General features: G+C 38.9%; 1 protein-coding gene across 5 annotated transcripts; it reads left to right on the top strand.

Moving 5' to 3' along the window:
• The first annotated feature begins 404 nt into the window (after nt 1–404).
• LOC127959924 (E3 ubiquitin-protein ligase MARCHF7) lies at nt 405–22,024 on the top strand. 5 transcript variants are annotated; one of them, XM_052559380.1, is made up of 11 exons: nt 6,956–7,089; nt 10,056–10,252; nt 12,064–12,213; nt 12,585–12,741; nt 12,845–13,027; nt 14,438–15,536; nt 18,223–18,392; nt 18,908–19,011; nt 20,482–20,583; nt 20,728–20,776; nt 21,235–22,024. In XM_052559380.1, the coding sequence occupies exons 2-11, from the start codon at nt 10,070–10,072 to the stop codon at nt 21,330–21,332; spliced, it is 2,295 nt and encodes a 764-aa protein (XP_052415340.1). In that variant the 5' UTR covers nt 6,956–7,089; nt 10,056–10,069; the 3' UTR covers nt 21,333–22,024. The 5 variants fall into 5 exon arrangements, with proteins under 5 accessions (XP_052415339.1, XP_052415338.1, XP_052415340.1 ...); XM_052559377.1 differs by lacking the exon at nt 6,956–7,089 and adding an exon at nt 7,097–7,347; XM_052559379.1 differs by lacking the exons at nt 6,956–7,089; nt 20,728–20,776 and adding an exon at nt 405–429.
• The last annotated feature ends 529 nt before the right edge of the window (nt 22,025–22,553 follow it).

Here is a 22,553-nt window from a genome sequence, read left to right on the forward strand (position 1 = left end):
GTTATAGTCATGTAACTACAACTGATGAGCTAATCCTGATTACAATTGCAGACCGTTTGTGACTTTACTGCTGAATACCGCTGCTGTCCTTGTAATATGCGTGTAATGAAACTAAATTTGAAATTGTTCAAAGGAGAACCACTCTACTGGTCTTTTTGGAAACATCAGAGCGTAAAGAGGACACACACATTCATTTGCCAATTTATGCATGCATTCATTGATCCTCTCTGACCCCCTCCTCACCTGTAGAGATGAAGCCTGGTGAAAAGGGATGCTTATGGAGGGACACGGACAGGCAGGCAGACCTCCAGGGATCAGCGCTCCGGAGAGTGGGAGGACAAGATGAGACGATGGTGTGCAAGACGTGCATCTGAACACGTGTGCATATGGTACATGTTTATCTGTGATCATCAGACCACCCCGGCCACAGTAAGAAAACCGTAATTGTGTGTATATTTGTGTGCACACATGATGGCAATATTCCTCCCTTTGAGTGACTATGTGTATAACCTCCTCCCCTCTTCCAGCAGAGGCACACCGGGGTTTCTAATTGTGTTGGTGGTTCTTCATTAGAGCCTGTGTGTGTGTGTGTGTGTGTGTGTGTGTGTTGGGGGTTGGGGCGTGGGTGGCTGGTTGAGGAGCTGAGGCTCTTAGGACTATGAGCTGCGTCATTAACGAAGGCTGGGCCTCTCTGCATGCAGCCAGAATGTCAGCCGTACCTCGGTCATTTGAAACATAATAAGCACAAGTACAATGAGTGCAATGCAAGCCTGCAGGGGGAGGGGGGAAGTGGAGGGAACACAGCCTGTCTCTTCAATTGGACTGTTTTTTTTTTTCTTAAGAGGATTGATTAGAAGATATAATAACCTAGCGAATAATAACTGGTAAAGATGATCTCCCCCAAGACTGATGGAGACCAAATTAATGTGGTGATTTTGATTTAATTGTTATTTTTCTATTAGGGTGCATAAAGACATAGGAGATGTCCGTCTAGAGCGGGAGCTGTGCTTGCAGCTATTGATTTTTTTTTTCCCCTCCTCTTTTCTTTCTCACCCCTCTCTCTTTCTCTCTCCAACACAGATTTTAATCATCTCCGAACACCACATTCCCTAATACCATTAACAGCACTAACCTTCCTGCGCCACAAAAGCGTTTAATTTCCAATGACACAATTTTTTCTCCAAGAGACTCAAATAGTGTCTTTACGCAATTTGGTGGCCTTAAGGTTTTGCTTTCTGGAATAATTGAATTGCGATCCTCTCACTTAGTCTTGCATAAAATCGCAAGGCAAAGAGCAAATCGGTGCAAAAGAGACAATAGTTTATTCACTTTGCCTTATTAGCCAGTTTTAAAAAGAGTAAAGAGCGTTTTTCTCCCGACTGACTTTGCAGGGGTCAGTCAGAATCTGATAATTAGACTAGAATCGCTTCGAACACCGATGCGACCAGAAATGTTTCTGTTAGGTATTCAAGCTGTTTGTTCCTCTGTCAGCGCCGCTGTTTGTATCCATAAATAAAAGATGACCTTTAAATGTTTACATAATTTATACAGCCATAAATTCTTAATATATCTGACTCCAAATGAGAGAGCGAGCTGCTTGATTATGGTTCATAGTCGAGTTAAAATACAGGCTGTCTGGTGTGATATATACACACACCTGTATGTGAGTCAGCAATGAAAACCATTTTTATATTTAACTAGGGGAAGAGGCTGTCTCTTCGGCCTACTCGATGATTAAGCGTATATATATATAGAGAGAGAGAGAGAGAGAGCAGTTTTAACACTGGGAAAGTGTTTAGTTATATTTAGAAGACATAAAAACTAATCTTGGCTTTTAAAATGAACATTAATGTTACAGTGGAGCTTAGCAGGTTACAGCGTATTACATCATTCATTACTAGGATATAAAATGAAAACAAATTACTCTGTAGTTAGCTGGTAAATTTATCAGAAACTGCAACATTACGTGGTTTAAATTGACTGGTTGAATGTTAGTCTGACCTTGCTGATGTAAGTGTGTGATTCAAATCAAACGCTTCAATCTCCTTAAGAAAATAACTCGAGAGTCTATACATTGGTGGAAAATGTATTTAGGATTGAAGAAGGTTTTTCCTGTCTCTATCCCATGTGGAATATTCCCTGCATTAGTCGCTCAGAACAACGAACATGTCAAGATAATCACTTTTGTGACAGGTGCAGCTGACAGCTGCAACACAATAACCTGCATTGAAAAGGGAAAAAAGAAGCCACATATTTTTATCATGAAAAAATAAATAAATAATGCAAGACGCAGTTTCAGTGTCAGCCAAGAAATATTATCTATTACTTTTGCACCCCTGTCATGATTATTAGTGCGTTTAGCATCATTATCATAATGGCTGCACATGCACTGACCTTTGACCTATGGATGTAATGTTTCTGCAAAGGAATGCGAACAGATGCTAACCTAATTTTTTCCGTTGTTTACTGTAGCTGCATCATTTCTATGTGGGGAAAGTCTTAATATGGCGGCGATGAGGTAAACAGATAGGAAGTGATGGAGTGGCAGACCCACGGGGGATAACCACATGAGGGGTGACAGACCACTGACATCAGCCCTTGTTCTCTCGCTCGCTCGCTCTCTCCATCTCTCTCTTCCCCACACACACTCATTTCCAGTAAGGGGTCATTAATGTGAGGGAAAAAAACGAATCCAGTCATGGCTTTAAAATGGAGTATCTTCTCATAGAGATGCAATCATTCCTAACAGGTCTGAGTCAGGCTGGAGAGAACAGCACAAAGAAGCTTTTAATTCCTCCGTTTAGGAAACAAAATACATCATTTTATCATTAAAGCACTGTTTGGAGGGGAAAATGGTACTTTTTAGATTTTATTTGAGAGTAGCTCCCTTATGTGGTAGCAGGGTTCAACTTAACCCGACCAATAAACCGAGAAAATTATCCGCTTTTCGTTCTCTTCTACGCATCAGCCCTCTGATAAAACTACAGCAGCGGTTCCAACATCCATACAGTAGTTAAATGTTCACATTTAACAGTCGTAATTGACATTTTCCCTCGCTCCCTTCAGAAATGATATATCAAAGAGTGCATCAGCCGCCGGAGGAGGAGAGAAAACATTAGGAGGATTAATAAAGGGTGGGGGGGGGGGGAGATTGAGCATTCACCAAGATCGGTAAAATAGGATCTGTCAAGCAACCCTGCAACATCCATCCTGAGGGGAAAAAAAGGCAGAGGTACATTTTCATGGATGGAAGGAAGGAAAAACAGAGGACAGCTGTGCGGCTGATCAATTTCCCTAGATTAGCTTTCAGCGACTGTGCCCGCTTCCATTTGTAAAGATAATATTATTTAATAACCCTTTTGGGTGACTATTTAAATGATCATACTGCCTTCAGTGCAAGGCGCTAATGGAAATATTTTACATAAATTCCCTTTAAAAAATGACGCCTTAAACAACAGTTGTAAGAATTATTCTGAAATTAAAGGAGTGTGCATAAATGATTCTCCCTGGCCTTGACTCGCTGTTCTCAATTACATTCTGCTCAACTGGAACAATGGAACGATGCTAGCATGCCGCTTTATCGCGCATATATATGCACTGTTATGAATGTCATGTGGAAGCTATTTATGGCCACGAGCATCGGTGCCAAGGGCATAGAAAACAGGGATGTTATTGAATCAATTCAGAATGTGCAAAGGAGCAGTGCGGCGATAGATCACTTGAAAAACGATAGCTTGGCTTTTGTTGTGCGTCTTCAAAGACAGACATCTGAAAACCCCAAAAGAAGAGACAAAGCTGTAAGCGTTCCCCAGTCTTCTTCACCTTCTACAAACTCTTTAATGATCTCATTTCAAAACACCTTCCTGCGGACCTCCCCTTTCCTGTCTGGCTAACGCCAAATTGCATAATGCCAACTGAACGCTTGCATTTGTTCTCCCTTTTCCTTCTCAGGAAATCTATTTAAATTTTCAAGCCAACTGTCAGTCCGAATCAAACCTTGATTTATGCAAAAACAACGTCTGCTTTAATTAGTCATTCCGCCTCACTGCTGTCTGTGCTCTAGGCGGCAAGCAGGGTCAGACATTCAGAGGAACCTCCTTTTTGTATGATCGAAACTAGGCCATCAGCAACACCATGATAATAGCCACGTCTCAACACCCCAGCAACATGCAAGAGTGTGTGTTCGAGTGTGTTTTTATCCCCCATGAGCCATCCATCCCCACTCAACAGGGTGGTTTTGGGTGGAGCACGGATAATCACAGCAGTCACTATACACCTGGAGGACTGGAAAATAATAAACAACTACCAGGTAGTTTTTTCCCGTCAGCTCTCTATACTCTCCCAGGCACTCGAGAAAGAGAGAAAAAAGGAAAAGGAGGAATGTTTACGCAGAAATGTTGCATTAATCAAGAGACAATTAGCTGGAACACACCACATTATGCACTTGTGCTGGATTAACGTCCGTGATCTTCAAAACGAAAGTAAACTACACCATGTGTTTTTGCTCGTTTTGGATTGCGACACTTCTTGATTATCCCAATTGCAATCACGTAGAGCAAACAAAAGTGGCTGAAACCTCATGCTAATTTCACAGACTGACTTTTCAGATGGAAAATGCACTAAACAGATGCTCAGAAGAGAGCGACTCTCTTGTCAGATGTTTGGGGAAGTGTGTGTGAGTAACGACAATCACATGAATGGGAGGGCAGACAAACTTATTCTCACGACCATTTCTATTTTGGGGTCTGTGCGCTGCTTTGCTGACTGAAGTGACATTGTGTTTTTTGTTAAAGCATGACCCTCTGAGGTGCGTTCATGTGCTGTGAACCTTGGCCAGGGAGAAAAAGCAAGAGGTTTGGAGACCAGGGGAAGGCGTGGGAAAGCGACTAGAGACGAGCAAACGGAGGCTGGTGGAAAAGCAGAGCGGTCTGCAGGCATTCCTTTGTGATTACACATCTGAGGAGAAAGAGGCCAGACATTCTTTCAGCCATGTCTGAAGCTGCTGACTTCGATCGCTTCACTGTTGTTTTTTTCTTATCAGTAAAAAAAGAAACTCAGCTGTGAACGTTTTATTTGGTGACTGCTGACTCTGTTTCCTAATACAGAAGCATGACGCAGTCTGAATCAGCCCCCTTTAACTTTTGTGCTATGATTAAAAGTACCAAAACTCAAGCAGGGAGTTGAAACTTATGTCCTTGCTCTGAAAAAAAAAAAGAGATTTCAACGCCGGGCACCAATGTGCAGTGCTCCCTTCCTCTTTTGCAAACATAAACCTCAGAACCCTTCCTTAATCCAGTCATCCACTGGTGGGAGGCCGAACATGACAGCAGACAGACAAGGCAAACACTGGTGGGGGTGGTGCTTGTGTTCCGTCTTTGTTCTTATGGTGACCTCTTCATTAATAGGGCCTTTGTCACCATGTAAGGATTAAGAGTGAAAGAGACCGCTTCCTCTGTTAGGCCGGGGTAAAATCTGTCTCCTAATAAAACGCTCTTCCATATGTGTACATCAGGTCATGTGGCAGTGATCTTTTATATTTGTTTTAAAGATCTTTCCTCTCATCCTGCTCTTTTAAAACTGGATTTGAGTACACAGTGGTGGACTTCTGTAAAGTAAACCAGTTATTAAATAAAGTAGTTCTTAAGTAGCTTATCTCTGGCTATGATCAATGACCCAATTATAAAGAATTAATTGAATATTCCCAAGAAATGAAGTCAAAAAGCCTGCTGTTTAATTAATTTAACTGTTCAATCAAAAAATGGATGCAATTGAAAACGCATTTTGTATCAGCTATCAGTCTTCCCAGACTCATAAATTGATTTTTTTTCTTCTTTCTAAGCTTGTGTGCATAATGACAAAGTGTTTGCCGCAGTTAATCAAATAGCTTTATGAATATAGTTAGTGTATTTTAAGACATTGTAACTCTTAAGGCAACGTTTTTTGTTTGCGCTGTTCAAATTAATGTCGTATAATCACACTTCGCAATATTTTAATTACCACATTGATAGAACAAATGCCATGTGGCTGTGAGCAAACACAAGTGAGACAGTGCGGTTATTACTGTATCAGATGCATTATGCCGCCCTCTACTGGAGAATTAAACAAATAGCCGGAAAAGCGGATATAAAAACCAAAATAAATCACAAATGCCATTTTGTTCAAATTGTTCAGGTTAGTGTTTTATTTACTGGCTAGATATTTTACTTTTACTTACATTTGAATGCTACAAGACTACAAGAACTTATTTCACATTGCTGACTTTGTATGCCACCTGCATAAAAAAAAAAAAAATATTATGGTTTATATTTCTTGTGGAAGTTGTTTACTTTGCACTGAGGACATAATAAAATTGAATGCATATATCAATGAAAAGGTGTGTAAAATACAAAATAGTATTTGTAATTTATAGTATCCCTGTTTAAGTGATAATGAAGACCTAAATATACAATTTAAGCCATATCTTATAAATATGTGACTCACTCATTTTAGAAAAAAATATGGTTAAATAAATCATTGGGACATAAAAAAAATCACTGTATAACAGGAATGACCTATATATATATATATATATATATATATATATATATATATATATATATATATATATATATATATATGTATATATAGTATCCGTTTTGATGTAAGTTAAAATGTAATTTATAAAATTATAAAAAGAATACACCTAATTAACCAAAACGTGATAAGAGTTAACTAAAACGTAAAAATAAATGTAAACGGTTTCAGGGAATTTACTTAGTATTTATATATTTGCCATCATCTGTAAATGCTAACTTGCTGGATAGAAACAGTGGAGATGTTCGAGAGGCACCTCTAATTTTAACAACCTATAATTTACCATGGACAGTATCTATGTAGTTTACCTGCAGCATAGTAAATGTTAAAGCCAAAAGAGGGCGGGGCGTATCTCGCAACACTGTCATTCATTGGCTGGAGCAGCTGACAATCAGCCGCCGTGAGTAACGTACACGTTTCATGCGGGTGTCCGATTACACTTTGTACCACGTGACCCTCCCTATATCAACACACGGACGCCATTAATATTAAAAGCAGAGAGACGGAAAATCAGAGGTGAGTTCGCACGGAAGTGATGCCGTGGAGCATTTTAACACGCAGAAATGGTTGCGTTTTAACGGGTAGCGTTTGCTAAGTGTTAATATAAACGCTTACGATTTAGCTGCATTCTCATACCCAGCGAACTTTATTCTTATTGTAGAAACGAAGTGTCCTGGCTAACAAAAACAAGGCCTAGACATCTGGCAGAGTGCTGGTTTATTAATGCGACTGACTCCTGGGATCACATGCAACCAAGAGCGTCTAGTTTAACGGGTCAGTGGCGCGTGTCATGAACATGGCCTTTTTTTGAATGTATTGAGTTAAATCCGTCTGATTTATTATAGCAAAAGCTTTTGTAAAGGATAAATACTCCCTGTTTACTTCCTCTGTGAGCCATTTGTTTTTGAATGTTCTTGTAACCCGAGAGCTATGCTGAGCTAATGCAAATCACTGACATCTCACCCGTCTGATGTGCATCAGCTGTGGTTTACAATCGAAATTTTGCTGTTTGTGTCCTGGCAAGTTCAACAAGAAGGACTTGAACGTTGTGCCCTGGAGGCCAGAGAGACATTTATTAGGTCATTGTTATTATAACAAATTTGGACCATAAATGTAATCTCGAATCTATTTCAAAATAGTCAAAATTTGCATCCTTTTACACTTAAAATATTGGAAGTACTAACAGATGCACATGGATCATGGAATAGTGCTAAACCCATTTAAGATGAGGAAGCTGCATAGACATTAAAATGTCTCATTTTATCAGTGTGCTGTTTTGTGTGATTTTTGTTGAGTCTACAAGCCTGGGTTTAACAAAATGTTCCAGCACTGGTTGCATAATCTGCAAACAAAGCCACAGGGTTTCACACGGGTGTTTTTGTTCTGCTTCTTGTTACACACACGTCCTGATGTTAATGTATTTCTCATTCTGCTTGCTTGTCATTCACCTTTTGTACCTTTTTCAAATGTTTAGCTATGAAAAATACCCTGAAAGAAAAGGGACTCTCAATTCCTCAGTCACGTCTTTCGAAACCCAAGAGTTTATTACTTGTGTCAAACAGAAAAGGAGAAGTTCACTAGCCTGTCTTCGCTTTTCGTTTTCATAAAATGCATGTGAATAGTGGCCATGGCACATTTTGGTCTGGTCCTCAAACAAAGCTGTCATATATTTTGGAGCCATAATGCAGAAGTTGTTAGTTTGTGCTGCTCCTTTCTTTTTTCTCTCTCACTTGTTGTATGGAAAAGAGCAGCACATATATTCAGACGAAAGTTTAAAATGGTGCAAGAGATGGAGCAAGCCACTTCATATGATATGATGTAATAAAATTGTTGCTTTAAGTGTCTTAATTGTTGCTTTAATATATATTAATTGTTGCTTTAATATATATGTTCTCAACAACATTCTGTATCTAGACTAGCATGTATTTCAAGTACAGGCAATAGCCCCTCTCTCACTTTTTCTGTCTGACACGTGACTGAAGCAGTGCTTTGGTGCCTTCAGGTTAAGTTTAGCAGTGTTCTCACTGGCAAAAGCTTGACATACAGCAGAGAGCTTTCATTGCAGCAAGGTGCTATTTTAATACTCCGCTGTAGAGCGGTGGGTATTTCTAGAGGGCTTGATGAAGGGTGCTGTAGAAAGATGTTTACTGATATAAAACGATAGGTTGAGGTTGTCCATATTGTCTGTGTGCCGATGCCAGTGGCTTTTGTATGCCAAGGTTTACCTATTATTGGTAAAGTCAGGCATTTAAGACTGTGCACTGGGCCAATAGACTGATAACCAGTTTTGTTTGTTTCTTCAGTGTATTTCTACTCTTGATGGCATTAAAAAAACAGTTCAGATTCACAATTTTGGCATTTTCATTTATACTTGTAGTATTTTGAAGGTTTAGTCATTGAAAATAGATCTTTACTCATCCTTATGATGTGGACCCATGACTTTTTCTTCTTAGAAACTAAAGCTTCTTATTTAAATGGGATCATTCACCCAAAAATTAAAATCTTGTCATTTACTCACCACCATTTCATTAAACCCATAAGACTTCGGAATATATATGATTAAATTATTTATAATGGATACATTATAATGGATATAATGGATAATTGTTATCCATCCATTTTAAAGCCTGCAACCAAAATATGCTCACTTAATAAAGTACATAGAGATTGTAGAACTAATCCAAATTAATTGAGCGGTGGAAGTCTTTTGAAAAGACCCAATCATTTTGAAGAACATACATGATTCTTTTTTTTTATTTATTTTTTTCCTTCCAGACATTGCTTCATGCACCTCAAATACAGTAAACTGAAGCTCAAGCACAGCAGCTTGCTTGTGTGATGCACAAGAACAAATTTGATTGTTTTTCACATTTGAAAACCAAAAATATTTGAGCTTGTTTATGGTTTACAATATTTGACATGTGCTTAAAGCGTTAATCAATGTATATATGTAAATAAAAGCCTAAATTAAATTAAATCAAAATATTAAATTGCTGTAAGCTATTTGTATGCTCTACTTTTTTTGAAGCATACAAATTTTGGTTGCATGGACTTTGAGGGCAAAAACTGCTTGGAGAATATTAAAAATATATTTTAATAATCTATCAAAGGTGAACAGAAGGCTTACAGGCTTTAGGAGCATCATTCGTGTGAGTAAATGATGACAGAATGTTCATTGCTGCATGAAATCAACCTTTAATAATGTGCTAATAGTTCTTTAACATGTAATTATGATGAACGCGTCTGAAGCAGTAAGGAAGTAAGTCATAAATTGGAACAATGCGATGTTGAGTACATGACACAATCTTTCATTCTTTTGGTGAACCGTGTCCTCTAAAACCATCATACTGCTGGAGGCAACTTATAATGCTTGACTAAAGACACACCTGAAACATCTCATTAGCAGTCCTGATTTAAATTGAATTTTGCTGTGACTGCTGTCATGGGTGTGCGAATGTAACGTGTGTCTTTCTGTCTCTCAGGGTGCGCTTCAGAGATGGATTCGAAGTCTCGGCGGTTTCCGTTTGCTGTCTCCAGCTCTTCCTCGCTGTCATCGCCGTCCTCCCTCTCCTCCTCATCTTCAGCGCTCAGTGCAAGTCGGCTCTATGGCAGAGGGAGCGTCTTGGGAAGAGATTGCTTTAGCAGAGATGCGTCTGTCAAATTAGACTCCGACTATCAGGTATTACAGTGACGCATTAATTTCTGTAGTCCACAGCTAGGGCAGCTTAAGTCTCTCTCGGGTAGAGGACTACCATCAGTGAATCGTCAGCCCCTTTATGTTGAACCCATCACCCAGAAATCCATATTTTTCTATACAACGCAGCATAGTTGAAGGAGTGTTTCGGGTTCAGTACAGGTTTCGTAGTTCTGTCGACCAACATCTTTGGTTTAATATTGATTACCGCAGAAAATAACTTGGACTCTTTCGTTTAGAAATGGAAGCATGTGGGGCAATGATATGTACCCCTAAGAACCCAAGGATCGATTATTCATGTCTGTATGAAGCCATTAGTTCTAAAAAAACTGTTAAGACAAAATTTGGATACACAGTTTGAAAAACATTGCAAAATACAATAATATGCAGTTAGGGTTGTCTAGTTGCAATAATTTAAAACGCACTTATATTAGAAAAATGTAATGTTTCAGCCAGTAATAGTCATGAAAAATAATAAAGATTTGTTATTTGAGCTTAATCAAATACTGTAATTTTTATAACAAGGATATATTAATTATAATTTGGTGTTGTGTGTGTTTTATTTTTGTTGAATGGGAAAAAAAATATTAATGAGAGCTTGACAAAACGGTCAGAAAACAGCTGGAAAAGATTCTGATTATTTTTGCACAAATTGAGGTTGGCTTTTTGCCCAATATCAGGGTTGCCAGATGGTCAAGCAAAAAAGCTAGTAGCAAATCTCTGAATTCTGCTCTTGCACTCAGATGCATATTTTACAGTCACTTATGTATTATTCTTTCTTTTTTTATACATTTGTCTGTTTTTATAAAGGTTATATTATTTTTGTAATATTTTAAACGTTTAACCCACTCCAAAATGTTGTCGTTTTGTTTTTGCCTTGTTTTTTTTCCCCAGATTGAGATTTAATATTTGACTAGTTTTTTTTGTTTATAGACATGTATATGTTATAATAGAAAAGTTAGATAAAATTTGTGTGACTTTAGGAAGCTAAAATTTTTAAAAGATGCAATTTCTTTTTTTTTTCTTCTTTTTTTTTTTTTTTTACCAGAAGTGCAGATACATTTCAGAGTGTCAGCTGCTGTTACGTGTGGCTTTTTTGGTCTCTCTCCAATATGTAGCAAAATATTTACAAACTTTTTTTTTTCTTTCCTCTCTCTCTTCCTCCCATAACGGTGTAAGTTGATTTTGTTTTCTCCAGCCCTTCATTCAGTAAAACTTCATGAAGATTCTTGAAGCACGAGAGCGGCACTATGGAGATCAGTGTTCGGTCTCTGTTAGCACCACATATTCCTCATCACTGCTGGGGCTCTGGAAAGGTCTTCGTGTTACACTGCTTTGGTTCACTGGGCTTTTTATAGTGCACACTAGAGTCCTGGCCCTGGTTTAACCCGTCAACATATCAAGGTCTGCCTCGCTAGATAAAATGACTGAAACTTCCAGAGTTGTTTTTGACTCCCATAGTGTGTTTTGAAGATCACATCTAAGAACTTGGCTACATCACCACATTAGTCATTGTTGAGGTGCACATTAAACGGCATTAGCCGCCATCAGCTCTGTATATAGTTTTCCATGGGGGATTTCTCAAGATGATAAAGCAAACCACCCATATGCTTTAGGAAGAAAACTATTTGCAGAGGCTTTGTGCTTGGCTGTTAAAGTCTGAATATTTTCCCATGTTTCTCTTTAATGATGTAGAACAAACCGTTGAAAGACTCCATAATTCTTGCATCTCTTCCTGTCACATATTTTAAAGTTCAGAGGTTTTGTTCATTTCTCATGTTTCCTGTCTTTTCTAGAGCTCCCGTCTGCTGAGCTCACAAAGAGGTTACAATTCAACTGAAAGTCGTCACTCCAACTGGAAGCTCTCTACTCCTGTCTCTCTGTCTTCATCATCTTCCTCTGATCGAACATGGACAGAATCTGCCAGTGGGGATCGAGGCAGACTTGTAAATATTCTGTGTATAAATTTTACGTGTATGCAAGTTATATAATGGGGTTTTATTATAATAATAATAATAATAATTATTAGATTAATTGCTTGACATATTTTTTAAACCATGAGAAAATGTCTAATGCTACGGCATTGATATAAGATTGGATGTCCAGTTCTCTTTTAGTTTTATAAAGTAGAACAACATAATTGTGTTAAGTATGACATTTGTTGTGATGTTTACATACGTTCATATTTCTGTAACCATTTTATCAAAAAATCTGATTTGGAGGCCCTTTGCGACGTGAACCGTCCATGAATCTTGGAGTCCGTTTAGTAACCATCACAGACCTGCGTGACCTCTGACTTCCTGTTTTTGCATTTTAGACGGACTCTGAGAGAAGACCGGGAACCTACTGTGGACTTCTTGGCACATCCCAAGACACCGAGTCTAAACGAGCAAAACTTTCCTACACAAATAGAGCAGCGTATTCTCAATCTCCTTCCACATCTAAACCTGCCAGCTCATATTCAACTTTAGGAAGTACGTCACGGTAACAAGTAGTTGCAAAAATATTGCTGTTGCCATAGTTAATATTGGGTGCCTGTATGGATATATGGTGGAATAACGCATTGATCTTGTTTAGATTCTTCATGGAAATCCTCCATCAATCCTTTATCTAGATCATCCTCTTCATCCTCCTCTTCATCTTTGACAACTCCATCAGAGAGTGTTTGGGCCCGCAGAGATTTGGAGAAGAGGGGGGATTCAGGCCGGACCTCACTGGGGGACTCTAGTTACCGGCCTAGTGGGCTGACCTCTTCACGGTGTATGTGCGCACACATATTCACATTTAGACAATCATCCACTACCAGTCTAGTCCTGCTGTTGTAGTCCGTTTTCTGTACTGGTTCTAGGCAGGATTGTACGTCTTCAACACACTTTTTCAAAGTATTTTTATAAAAATGTTTGTATATTGCCTAAGAATTGCATTAAAAGTTAATAAAATGCTTGCTTGAACTTTATAGTTTATTAGTTTGTTCATATTGTAATATGTTATGTAAAACTCCGTACAAAGACAAAAAAAAGTGATTTGAAGTGAACACATGGGAAGTTAATGCTTTATTGCAAACTTGTTGCAGAATTCACTTTTTTTTTTATTGCTGATATCTTGGCACTTCTAACATTATTATATTACATTGTTATGTAATTATATTACATTGTTATAATGAGCACTTTTTGGAAATTGTTTAAAAATGCTAGTGTGATCTGAGGCGTTTTGAAACATATTTTTTTCGGGATGTATCCAAATGAATGTAGACTCAGCCTATTACAGTGGCTTTCAGCCCTTTACCTGGAGAGGAGTTAAAAATCTCCTTAAAGGGATAGTTCACCCAAAAAAGAAAATTTGATGTTTATCTGCTTACCCCCAGGGCATCCAAGATGTAGGTGACTGTTTCTTCAGCAGAACCGAAACCGTTGCAGTCTATCAGTCTTATAAAGTAAGTGAATTGGAATCATGGCTAAAACGGACACAAGAAAACGAAAAAAAAAAAATGCACAAACAAAACCAAACTGAACCCTTTGGCTCGTGATGATACATTGATTGTTCGGTGTCTTTACACAAATGTTTTTTTTCACGAGCTGCAGGGTTTTGGTTTTGTTCGTGTGTGTGTGTTTTTTTTTTTTTTTTTTTTTTTATGTTTTAGCCGTGATTCCTATCCACTTACCATATTTTTCGTACTATAAGTCGCACCTAAGTAGAAGTTGCATCAGTCCAAAAATACGTCATGACGAGGAAAAAAAACATAAGTCACACTGGACTATCAGTCGCATTTATTTAGAAAGCGAACCAAGAGAAATCCTTAGCACGGTAATGTTTTCTGTTGGTTCATTTCTCTTGGTTCATGTCAAATTAATTTTGATAAGTTGCACCTGACTATAAGTCGCAGGACCAGCCAAACTATGAAAAAAGTGCAACTTATAGTCCAGAAAATACGGTACATTATAAGAGTGATAGACTGCAATCTCAGTTTGTGTTGTACTGAAGAAACAAAGTTACCTACATCTTTGATGCCTTGGGGGTAAGCAGATAAGCATTAAGTTTTCATTTTTGGGTGAATAACCTGATCAGCTCATTAGTAGGGACTGTGGTCTAATGGTGTCTGGTCCAAAACCACTGGTCTAATGCATTATTGTAGGCCATCATGGTAACGCTATCTTTCTTTTTGTGCTGCAGACCGTTCGGAGCATGTTACCTCCAGCTATGCACAAGGTGCTCGACCCAAAGCGAGTCAGTATTCATCCCACAGAGAGAATGGTTCATCTAGTCGGCGTATCTCAGCCGATTACCTTCCTTCTCTGGAGCGCAGCTCCTACAGGCTGACCTCAGATTACCAGTCTGGTCCGTTCTCTCTTGATACACCCCGTTCCAGCTCTAGTTCCACCAGAACCTCCGCCTCCGTCTCGGATTCATCCCAGCGCTCATCCTGGAGCTCCACCCCTTACACACCCCTTACTGGCTGTAACTCCAGCCCACCGTCCTCTAGCCCCACCCCCACTCCGCTTCCTGCTCAGAATGGCGGTGACTCGGATGGCAGGCGAACAACCAGGCGTCTACTATCCCGGCTTTTCTCCCGACGCTCCAGTCAGGAGTCAAACTCTACCGTCAGCTCTGCCTCTGATTCTCGGTCATATGACTCCAGTCCAGATGAAGCCCCACCCTCTGAAGTCCCTCCTTTAGTAAGCAGAGGAAATTTGGAAGCAGAGTTGAGGAACTCTGACCCTGTTCAGCCGTTTTCATTCTTGCGCAGACGTGGACCATCTCTCGCTCCCGTCCAGGAAAGAGCTGATGTAGTAGAGCACGAACAAGAACCACTCAGATCTCCGACAGGCCTGTCCTGGCTGAACTGGAACCGCTGTACCCCACTGTTCTCTCGTCGCAGGAGGCAAGGGCGAGATGAAAGTGCCCGCATGGACCCTCATCGTTCACCCCAATTCCCTCTTGGTGAGCGTGATGGCCATAAAACACCTGACCAGGGAACTGATTGTGAAGATGATGATGACGATGATGATTATGAGTCCTCAGAGGGTGCCACAGCATCACCCTCTGCTGGAGCCTCGGGTCTCTCCGTGTCTCTACTGCAGGACGGAGCCCGTCTAGCTGGATGGAGCCAAGGCATGGGAAGGGTGATGACCAGCCCACTTTTCCGTATGCCTGAGAATATTATGATTGGTGTGGGAGTGGGAGCAGATGGGAGGAGTCAAACTGATGAGCAGGTGAAAGACAAGCCTGCCCCCTCCAGAGACCCAGAGAGACTGCGAAAGATTCAGGAGAGGTCAGAGGGTTTATTTATTTATTTTTTTACTTATTTAAAAATTTTTTATATAGCACTACTAAAAGAACCCCAAGGGTTACTCGCAGTGCTTTAGATAAAAGCAAACAACCAAAACACCATCACACACATATTGACCAATCTAACAAACACAAATAACCTACGGTATAGTTTAAGTAACATAAACTGCCACCCCAAAGTGAGTTGTCAGCAGTTTTTTTAAACACTGACGGAGATTTTCCACGATCTCTGGGCCATTACTGCAAAAGCCCTATCGCCTTTTTGATGATGAATTGTCCTCTGCACTACCAGAAGTTTAGTTTTCTGCGCGCAAGGCTCTAGGTGGGTTATAAGGTATCAAGAGGTTTGTGAAGTACAAGTTGCTGGTTGTTTAATAATTTTATATACAAAAGTTTAAATCTTATTAATTCTAAAACAAATGGAGCCAGTGCAAGTTTGTGAGTACCGGCGAAATAGAATCATATTTCTTTACCCTTTTTAGAAGCCTCTCCACCGCATTCAGAACGGATCATAATTGAGGCAAGGCTGCAACAGAGATGCCCTTGTACAGCGAGTTACAAAAATCGAATCGAAAGTGATCGTGATCGAAAGAGTTATTCATACATTTGTTCTAAGTCATCATTTGACTCAGTTTTTTTCCTAAAAGGCGCATATTATAAAAGAATGCACGTACCACAGAATTTATTTCTATTTTTTAATTATCATCAATTTGACCGATGTTTTAAAATATGGTGCCAATGGGATTATATTTAAAAGCGATTTAATAGAATCTTTTGGCTGGTCAAAAACAATAACTTAAGTCTTTTCTTCATTTTACATTAAAAAATTTGCCATTCAGTTGTTTTTTTATATTGTTTAAACACGAATTTCATGATCTATTCATATCGGAAGCTGCACTAAGATCCAAAAGTACTGAAATAACACTGTCTCCCTTATCTAGCATTAAAAAGATGTTGTTGAAAACTTTCAATGGTGCAGACTCTGTAAGGTGTGAGCTGAAATTTCAAAGAAAAATTTAGAGGGGGGGGTGAAATGCTCGTTTTTAACTCAATATCCTGTTCATCTTGAGTACCTATAGAGTAGTACTGCATCCTTCATAACTCCAAAAAGTCTTTAGTTTTATTATATTTATAAGAGAAAGATAGTCTGTACCGATTTTTACCGGAAAAACACGAGCACCTAGAGGCGTGGCGTGTGGGCGGAGCTAAAGAATCACGAGCGCGAGTAGGCTTTTGCGTTGAGAGCATGTGGAAGCTGTGACACAGATCCAGAGGCTGAAATTTAACAAGAGCAGCATCAGCAAAGGCGTCTCTATGTGGTATGTACTGAAACTGTATATATTTGCTTAGCGGTTTTGGAAAATGACTTAAGTTCCACTTTGTCGTCTTTTTTTTTTTTTTTTTTTTTTTTAAGCTGTACATGTGGAAAGTGCAGTTTGATGACAACATCGCGTGTTGTTTACTTGATGTGCTTACGCGCTGATAGCTAAGTTAACAACACAGAGATATTTGAAGCCGTTTTACTCACCGCCTGCGGTTCCAACACACGATCGTGACCCTTTTTCGTTGGGACTGCATTATGCTTAAGAAATAAACGATGTGCAAATCCGGCCTCAAACTGGGCTTTGTTTGTAAAACAAGCATCTTCGAAATGCAGGGAACAAACAAAAACACTTGCACAACTCCGTCGATGCTCTGTAAAAATAAACTCCATCCACTGGTCCCTTAATGCTGTTTCTCTTTTGGTAATCTGTCCAGGGTTGTCTTGCCCTGGTAACCAAAAACACACTTCTTTTGTGACCTTTCGCGACGCTCTCGCTCTGATCAGTGAATGTGTGTTGTGCTCTCAGTGCTCTGCTCTACGGGAGCGCGCGTTCTTCCGGCAGAAGTGCCTTAGGACCCATATATGGAAATTCCGCTCCATCTAACGTCACACAGAGCCACAAACCGGAAGAGGTTTTTTTGGAACAAAAATACTCCTTCAAACGTACAACTTATTTTTTTGAAACTTTGTCCATGTTTAGCATGGGAATCCAACTCTTTAACAGTGTAAAGAACTCAGTATGCATGAAATAGCATTTCACCCCCCCTTTAAGTAATTGCTACAAAACCACTTTTTCAAAAACTTTTGATACAAAAGGCAGCTGTGAGAGAGGTCTGTAGTTCATCTCGTCCGGGTCCAAATTTGGCTGTTTAAGCCGAGGTGATTTAACAGCATACTTTAAACCTACACTGTAAAATGTAATAAGATGACTTTACTTAGAAAAAACTTAGGAAACCGATTGCCTTAAAATTTAGTGTTAATTTTTAAGTTTTCATAACTTTAAAACGGTTTGTCCAGAAAACTTGTAAATTAAGTATACTTGAGTACAGTTGACAGTTAACTTCTTATTAGTGTTTATTGTTGTAACACATTTTTTTTTTATGTTTTTTATTGTCTACAGGTAGGATATTTCACCCAAAACTGTTTAAAGTTTAGCTTCTTCCTGCTCTTACATACCTGCTTGAAAGTTTCTAGTAATCCTAAAGATCCTGAGCTAGCTGCTTCAGTTGTGGTCAAGTAGAAATGGGTCCAAATTCTGAATTATTGGGCACCCCCTAGTGTAGTAGGAACAGATGTTCATAACTTTAATTTGCTGATTGTAACTACACCTTCTTTCTACTTTTAGTCTGTTGTTGGAGGACTCTGATGAGGAGGAAGGTGATCTGTGCCGAATCTGTCAGATGGGGGAGCAGTCGAGTTCCAACCCTCTGATCGAACCCTGCAAGTGCACCGGCAGCTTGCAATATGTGCACCAGGACTGCATTAAGAAATGGCTCCACTCCAAAATCAGCTCTGGTATGGATGTCTTTTCCTTAGGGCAGGAGTAAATTAGGTGTTTATATATTGTATTCTTCATTTGTTTGATGTGCATTGAGAAAGGAACCGCTTTCAGTTTCAGTCGGACAAGGAGGATTTAGGGTTCATTTCCTGCAATTCAGGACTACTGACGCATAACACCGTGTGAAAGCTGACTGATAAAAAGCACGTTTGAAATGTCAAGTTGTGAAGAATCTCATTTGTTAACCGTCTTATGAACTTTTCTGAAGAACTTTTGACATTGAGGAAGGAGGCTACAAGCCATTATGGAAGACTGCTGTGCTAGTGCATTGTAGAGCTCAGAATGACTAGCATAATTATGTACCAAAGTATTTACTTTGAGAATACTATAGTTCTACTGTTTCCCAAGAGCAGCATGGTATTACCAAGGTACAGATAAACTGGAGTTAAATAACTTGAGGGCTACATTTGCTAATGAGATGAATGCAGCTATTTTTCATTCATATTGAGTACATGTGCACTTTCATACACAGGTTCTAACTTGGAAGCCATCACTACCTGTGAACTTTGTAAGGAAAAACTGCACTTGAACATTGAGAACTTTGACATCAATGAGCTCTACAGATCTCATGAAAGGGTAAGTGTCCACCCAATATGTATACAATAAAGCACATTGTTTAGATTTCCTTCTTATTTTTGAGGTCAGAACATACTTGCCTTTACACAAATTTGTGTGGTTATGGTTTTTAAAGAATCTCAGAAGAAAAATAATTAAATGTATGCATTTAGCAGACGCTTTTATCCAAAAAGCGACTTGCAGTGCATTCAGGCTATCAATTTTTACCTATCATGTGTTCCCGGGGAATTGAACCCCCAACCTTGCGCAATGCTCTACCAATTGAGCTACAGGAACACCTATACAGGATATATATGATCTAACTATGTGCGTGTATTGTATTATGTAATTATTACATGGAATTAAGGACGGTTCACACCAAAAAGCAGCACTTCTGACACTTACCCTCACTTTTCACAAAGAAAGGAAGTCAAACAGACCTTTTTGTATTTGCTATGGCATTTATCAAACAATGCTGTATACAGCAGTTCAGAGGCACAAGAATCCGTGTTGGATTCTTCCTCTTCTATGTACTGTCGCTTGGCAAAATGCTCTTTTTATAAACCACCTAGTCTCGAGTAGCTGTAACTGAAGGTCTGGAATCTATTGTAGCTTTCATTTGCCAAGGCCCACCCATGAGGCCGTTTGGCCGACATGTCAAACAACCAATCAGTTAGTTTCGCTCATCATTGTGGAAATGCCGCCACAATTACAGATAGTGTAAAACTCTCGGGACATATTATAAAGATTCTATGCTGCAAACTTTAAATATTTCACATACTTTTGGAAATCCAGCGTTTAGTTGATCCTTATAAGTGCTCATCACAGTTGTAAACACAATGGCTTTCTTCATTCATGAGGGGGTTTGGCTCCACAGTATCTTTGTTTCCAGGTGGAAGCAACACACACGTGTCACGGAAATCCTGTAGAATTCAACCAATCTGTTGACTTCGACACTCCTGAAGTTTCCACTTTTGTGTCCCATATGCATCAGACGTTTAGCCAACGTGACGTCTGAGGCTGAGACTATAAACCACCAAGTCACCATAGTTTTAATTGCGACTTTATCTTGCGTTTTGTTTTTCTTCTCCTAATCGCATGATATAAACTCACAATTATGTGACCCTGAACATTTGTCTTGGTGTAAACGGACTTACTAAGAGACATTCACAAAGAATGCATTCTTGCATTTAAAAAAATGTGAGACACTGGGTCAAGGAATGAGGAGAAAAATTGCTAATCTAGTGGTTTTTTATATATATATATATATATATATCTCTCGAGCTCCATATCTGTCTAGCACATTTATATAGAAAAACAATGAATCGGAACTAGTATTTGCTAAAAATGCCATCACTGTTGATCCTTACCGAGTCTCAAGAATAAGGAACATCTTCAAAGATTTTAAGCAACTAATGTCACATCTATCAGTTACATGAATTTATATTTTAAATGTTATCTTTAGTTTCATATTTGTGTTTGATTCCTCAGTCAGAGTATGAGTTCATCAGCTGTGGGCTGTATCTGGTGGTGCTCCTGCACCTGTGTGAGCAGAGGTTTTCTGATGTCCTGGGTGCAGTAAATGATGCTGGGGTAAGACTTCTACATCCTTTCCTCTTGCTTGGTTCATTGTCCTTTAGTTCATGTCCAAGTTCAGTGCATTGACTCGTGTGGTGCCACTCAATATGGAAGTGTTCATTATAAACTGTTCAAAATGTTCTCCCCTCTCTCGCTCAGTTTTTCAACTTGGCGAGAACTCTACACGAGCACATGGACAATCTTGAAAGTATGTTATGAATTCTATTTATTTTGGTACTGCATCATTAAAACCCCTAAATCTTGTCAGTTAATGTATATTAATGTTGATGTAATTGATTAAACTTATTTTAAATGCATAGGTAAGTATAGATAATAACCTAATGTTTGTTCTGGTGCTTGAATTACTTAAGCAAAAATTTGCATTTGTTTAAAAAATAAAAATAAATAGTTAAGTGTAAGCAAATGTTAAGATTTATTTGCATGGCATTTATTAAATTTTTTTATTTCTTGGACTTACATAGTGAGTCATAATTGGCTGTTGAATGCATAGAAGGAATAACCAGTGTCACCTTGGTGTTAAAAATGCTTGCTTATTTTTATTTCTTCACCAGAAGGTGACGTCTGTTTTTTTTTTTTTGCTTGTTTTTCTCCCTGTTCCCCTTCTGGTTTTTAACGTTTCTGCATATCTCATGTTTCGACTCAAAGGTTCATACGCCGAATCTGATGAAGATGAGGTGGAGAACAGCAGACCATCCATCGACTTCTGTGACTTGGAGGATGATGATGAAGAGGAGGAGGTTTAATGTGTTGGCAGGGATAAAGGGGGCGTGGCTTAGCAGTCTGTCTCAGTCTCCTCCCACTTGCTGTTCTTGACCTGCATCCTCCTGCTTGAAGTGACTTGAGCCAATGTGTGATTGGCAGTGTAACCAATATTCTTAGCCTATCACAAGGCTTTCACAATATGCAGATAATTACAAAGTTTATGGGAGCTGTTTGGTTCCTGTTATGATTTGAATATTATTATTTTTTATTTAATTTTTTGCATCCGGTTGGTGAGCATTCTAAAGCTTTATTCAGTAAAAAAAAAATCTGGTGAACTGATGACCACCATGAGTGCTTCAGCTATGCTTAGAAGCTGGTTTGGGGATAGAGAGGATCTTGGAAGATTCATACTCTAACATGGTGCAGTTGAGAAATGTTCATCCACTCATTTATAGGGCTGCTTAAACAGGAGATGATGTTTGTTTTCAGTATCATTATGATTTTAAAAAGATAAGATCCTTCATTTCCTGGTTTTATGTTATTAATCCACTTGTTGTTTTTTTGTTTGTTTTTGGAGAATGGGTGAGTGAGAAAAATGTGGTCACTTTTCTTTCAAGACTCTCTTTACAGAAGACCTTTTCCACAGTCTGTTTGTATGTTGTCCGTTATAACCGTGTAATTCGCTTGAATTATTACAATAAAATGGAGGTATTTAAGTACCTCAAAGAAAGTCTATTTTGTCCTTCAGATGTCTCGTTAAAGCTAACGAACAATGATTCTATTCATGAAAGTGGCTATGAAATGGCTTTTATATATTTGTTTTAAGGTAAATGTTATTCATTTTTGTCATTAAATAATTCCTTAACTTCCATTTGTGGTATTTCTTCAGTTTGGTGGCTTTAGAGGTGTGTGTGTCATGCAGTAATTGTTCGACTACACTTGTGACGACCAAATGTGACTCTGGCCTGGACAACAAAACCAGTCTTGAGGATCACGGGGTATATTTGTAGCAATAGCCAACAATACATTGTATAGGTCAAAATTATCGATTTATCGAAAAACATTTAAATATGGTTGTATCTCAGCCGAATGTTGTCCTATCCTAACAAACCATACATATAGAAAGCTTGTTTATTCAGGTTTTCAACAAAGAAAAAAATAATTACCATATGTCTGGTTTTGTGGTCCAGTGTCACAAATGTCCTCACTTTGACAACCCACAGGACATTTTACTGGTAATTTTACCTCACTAGCTAAAAAGG

The sequence above is a fragment of the Carassius gibelio genome, chromosome B6, assembly GCF_023724105.1.
Source record: "Carassius gibelio isolate Cgi1373 ecotype wild population from Czech Republic chromosome B6, carGib1.2-hapl.c, whole genome shotgun sequence".
Lineage (NCBI taxonomy): Eukaryota > Metazoa > Chordata > Actinopteri > Cypriniformes > Cyprinidae > Carassius > Carassius gibelio.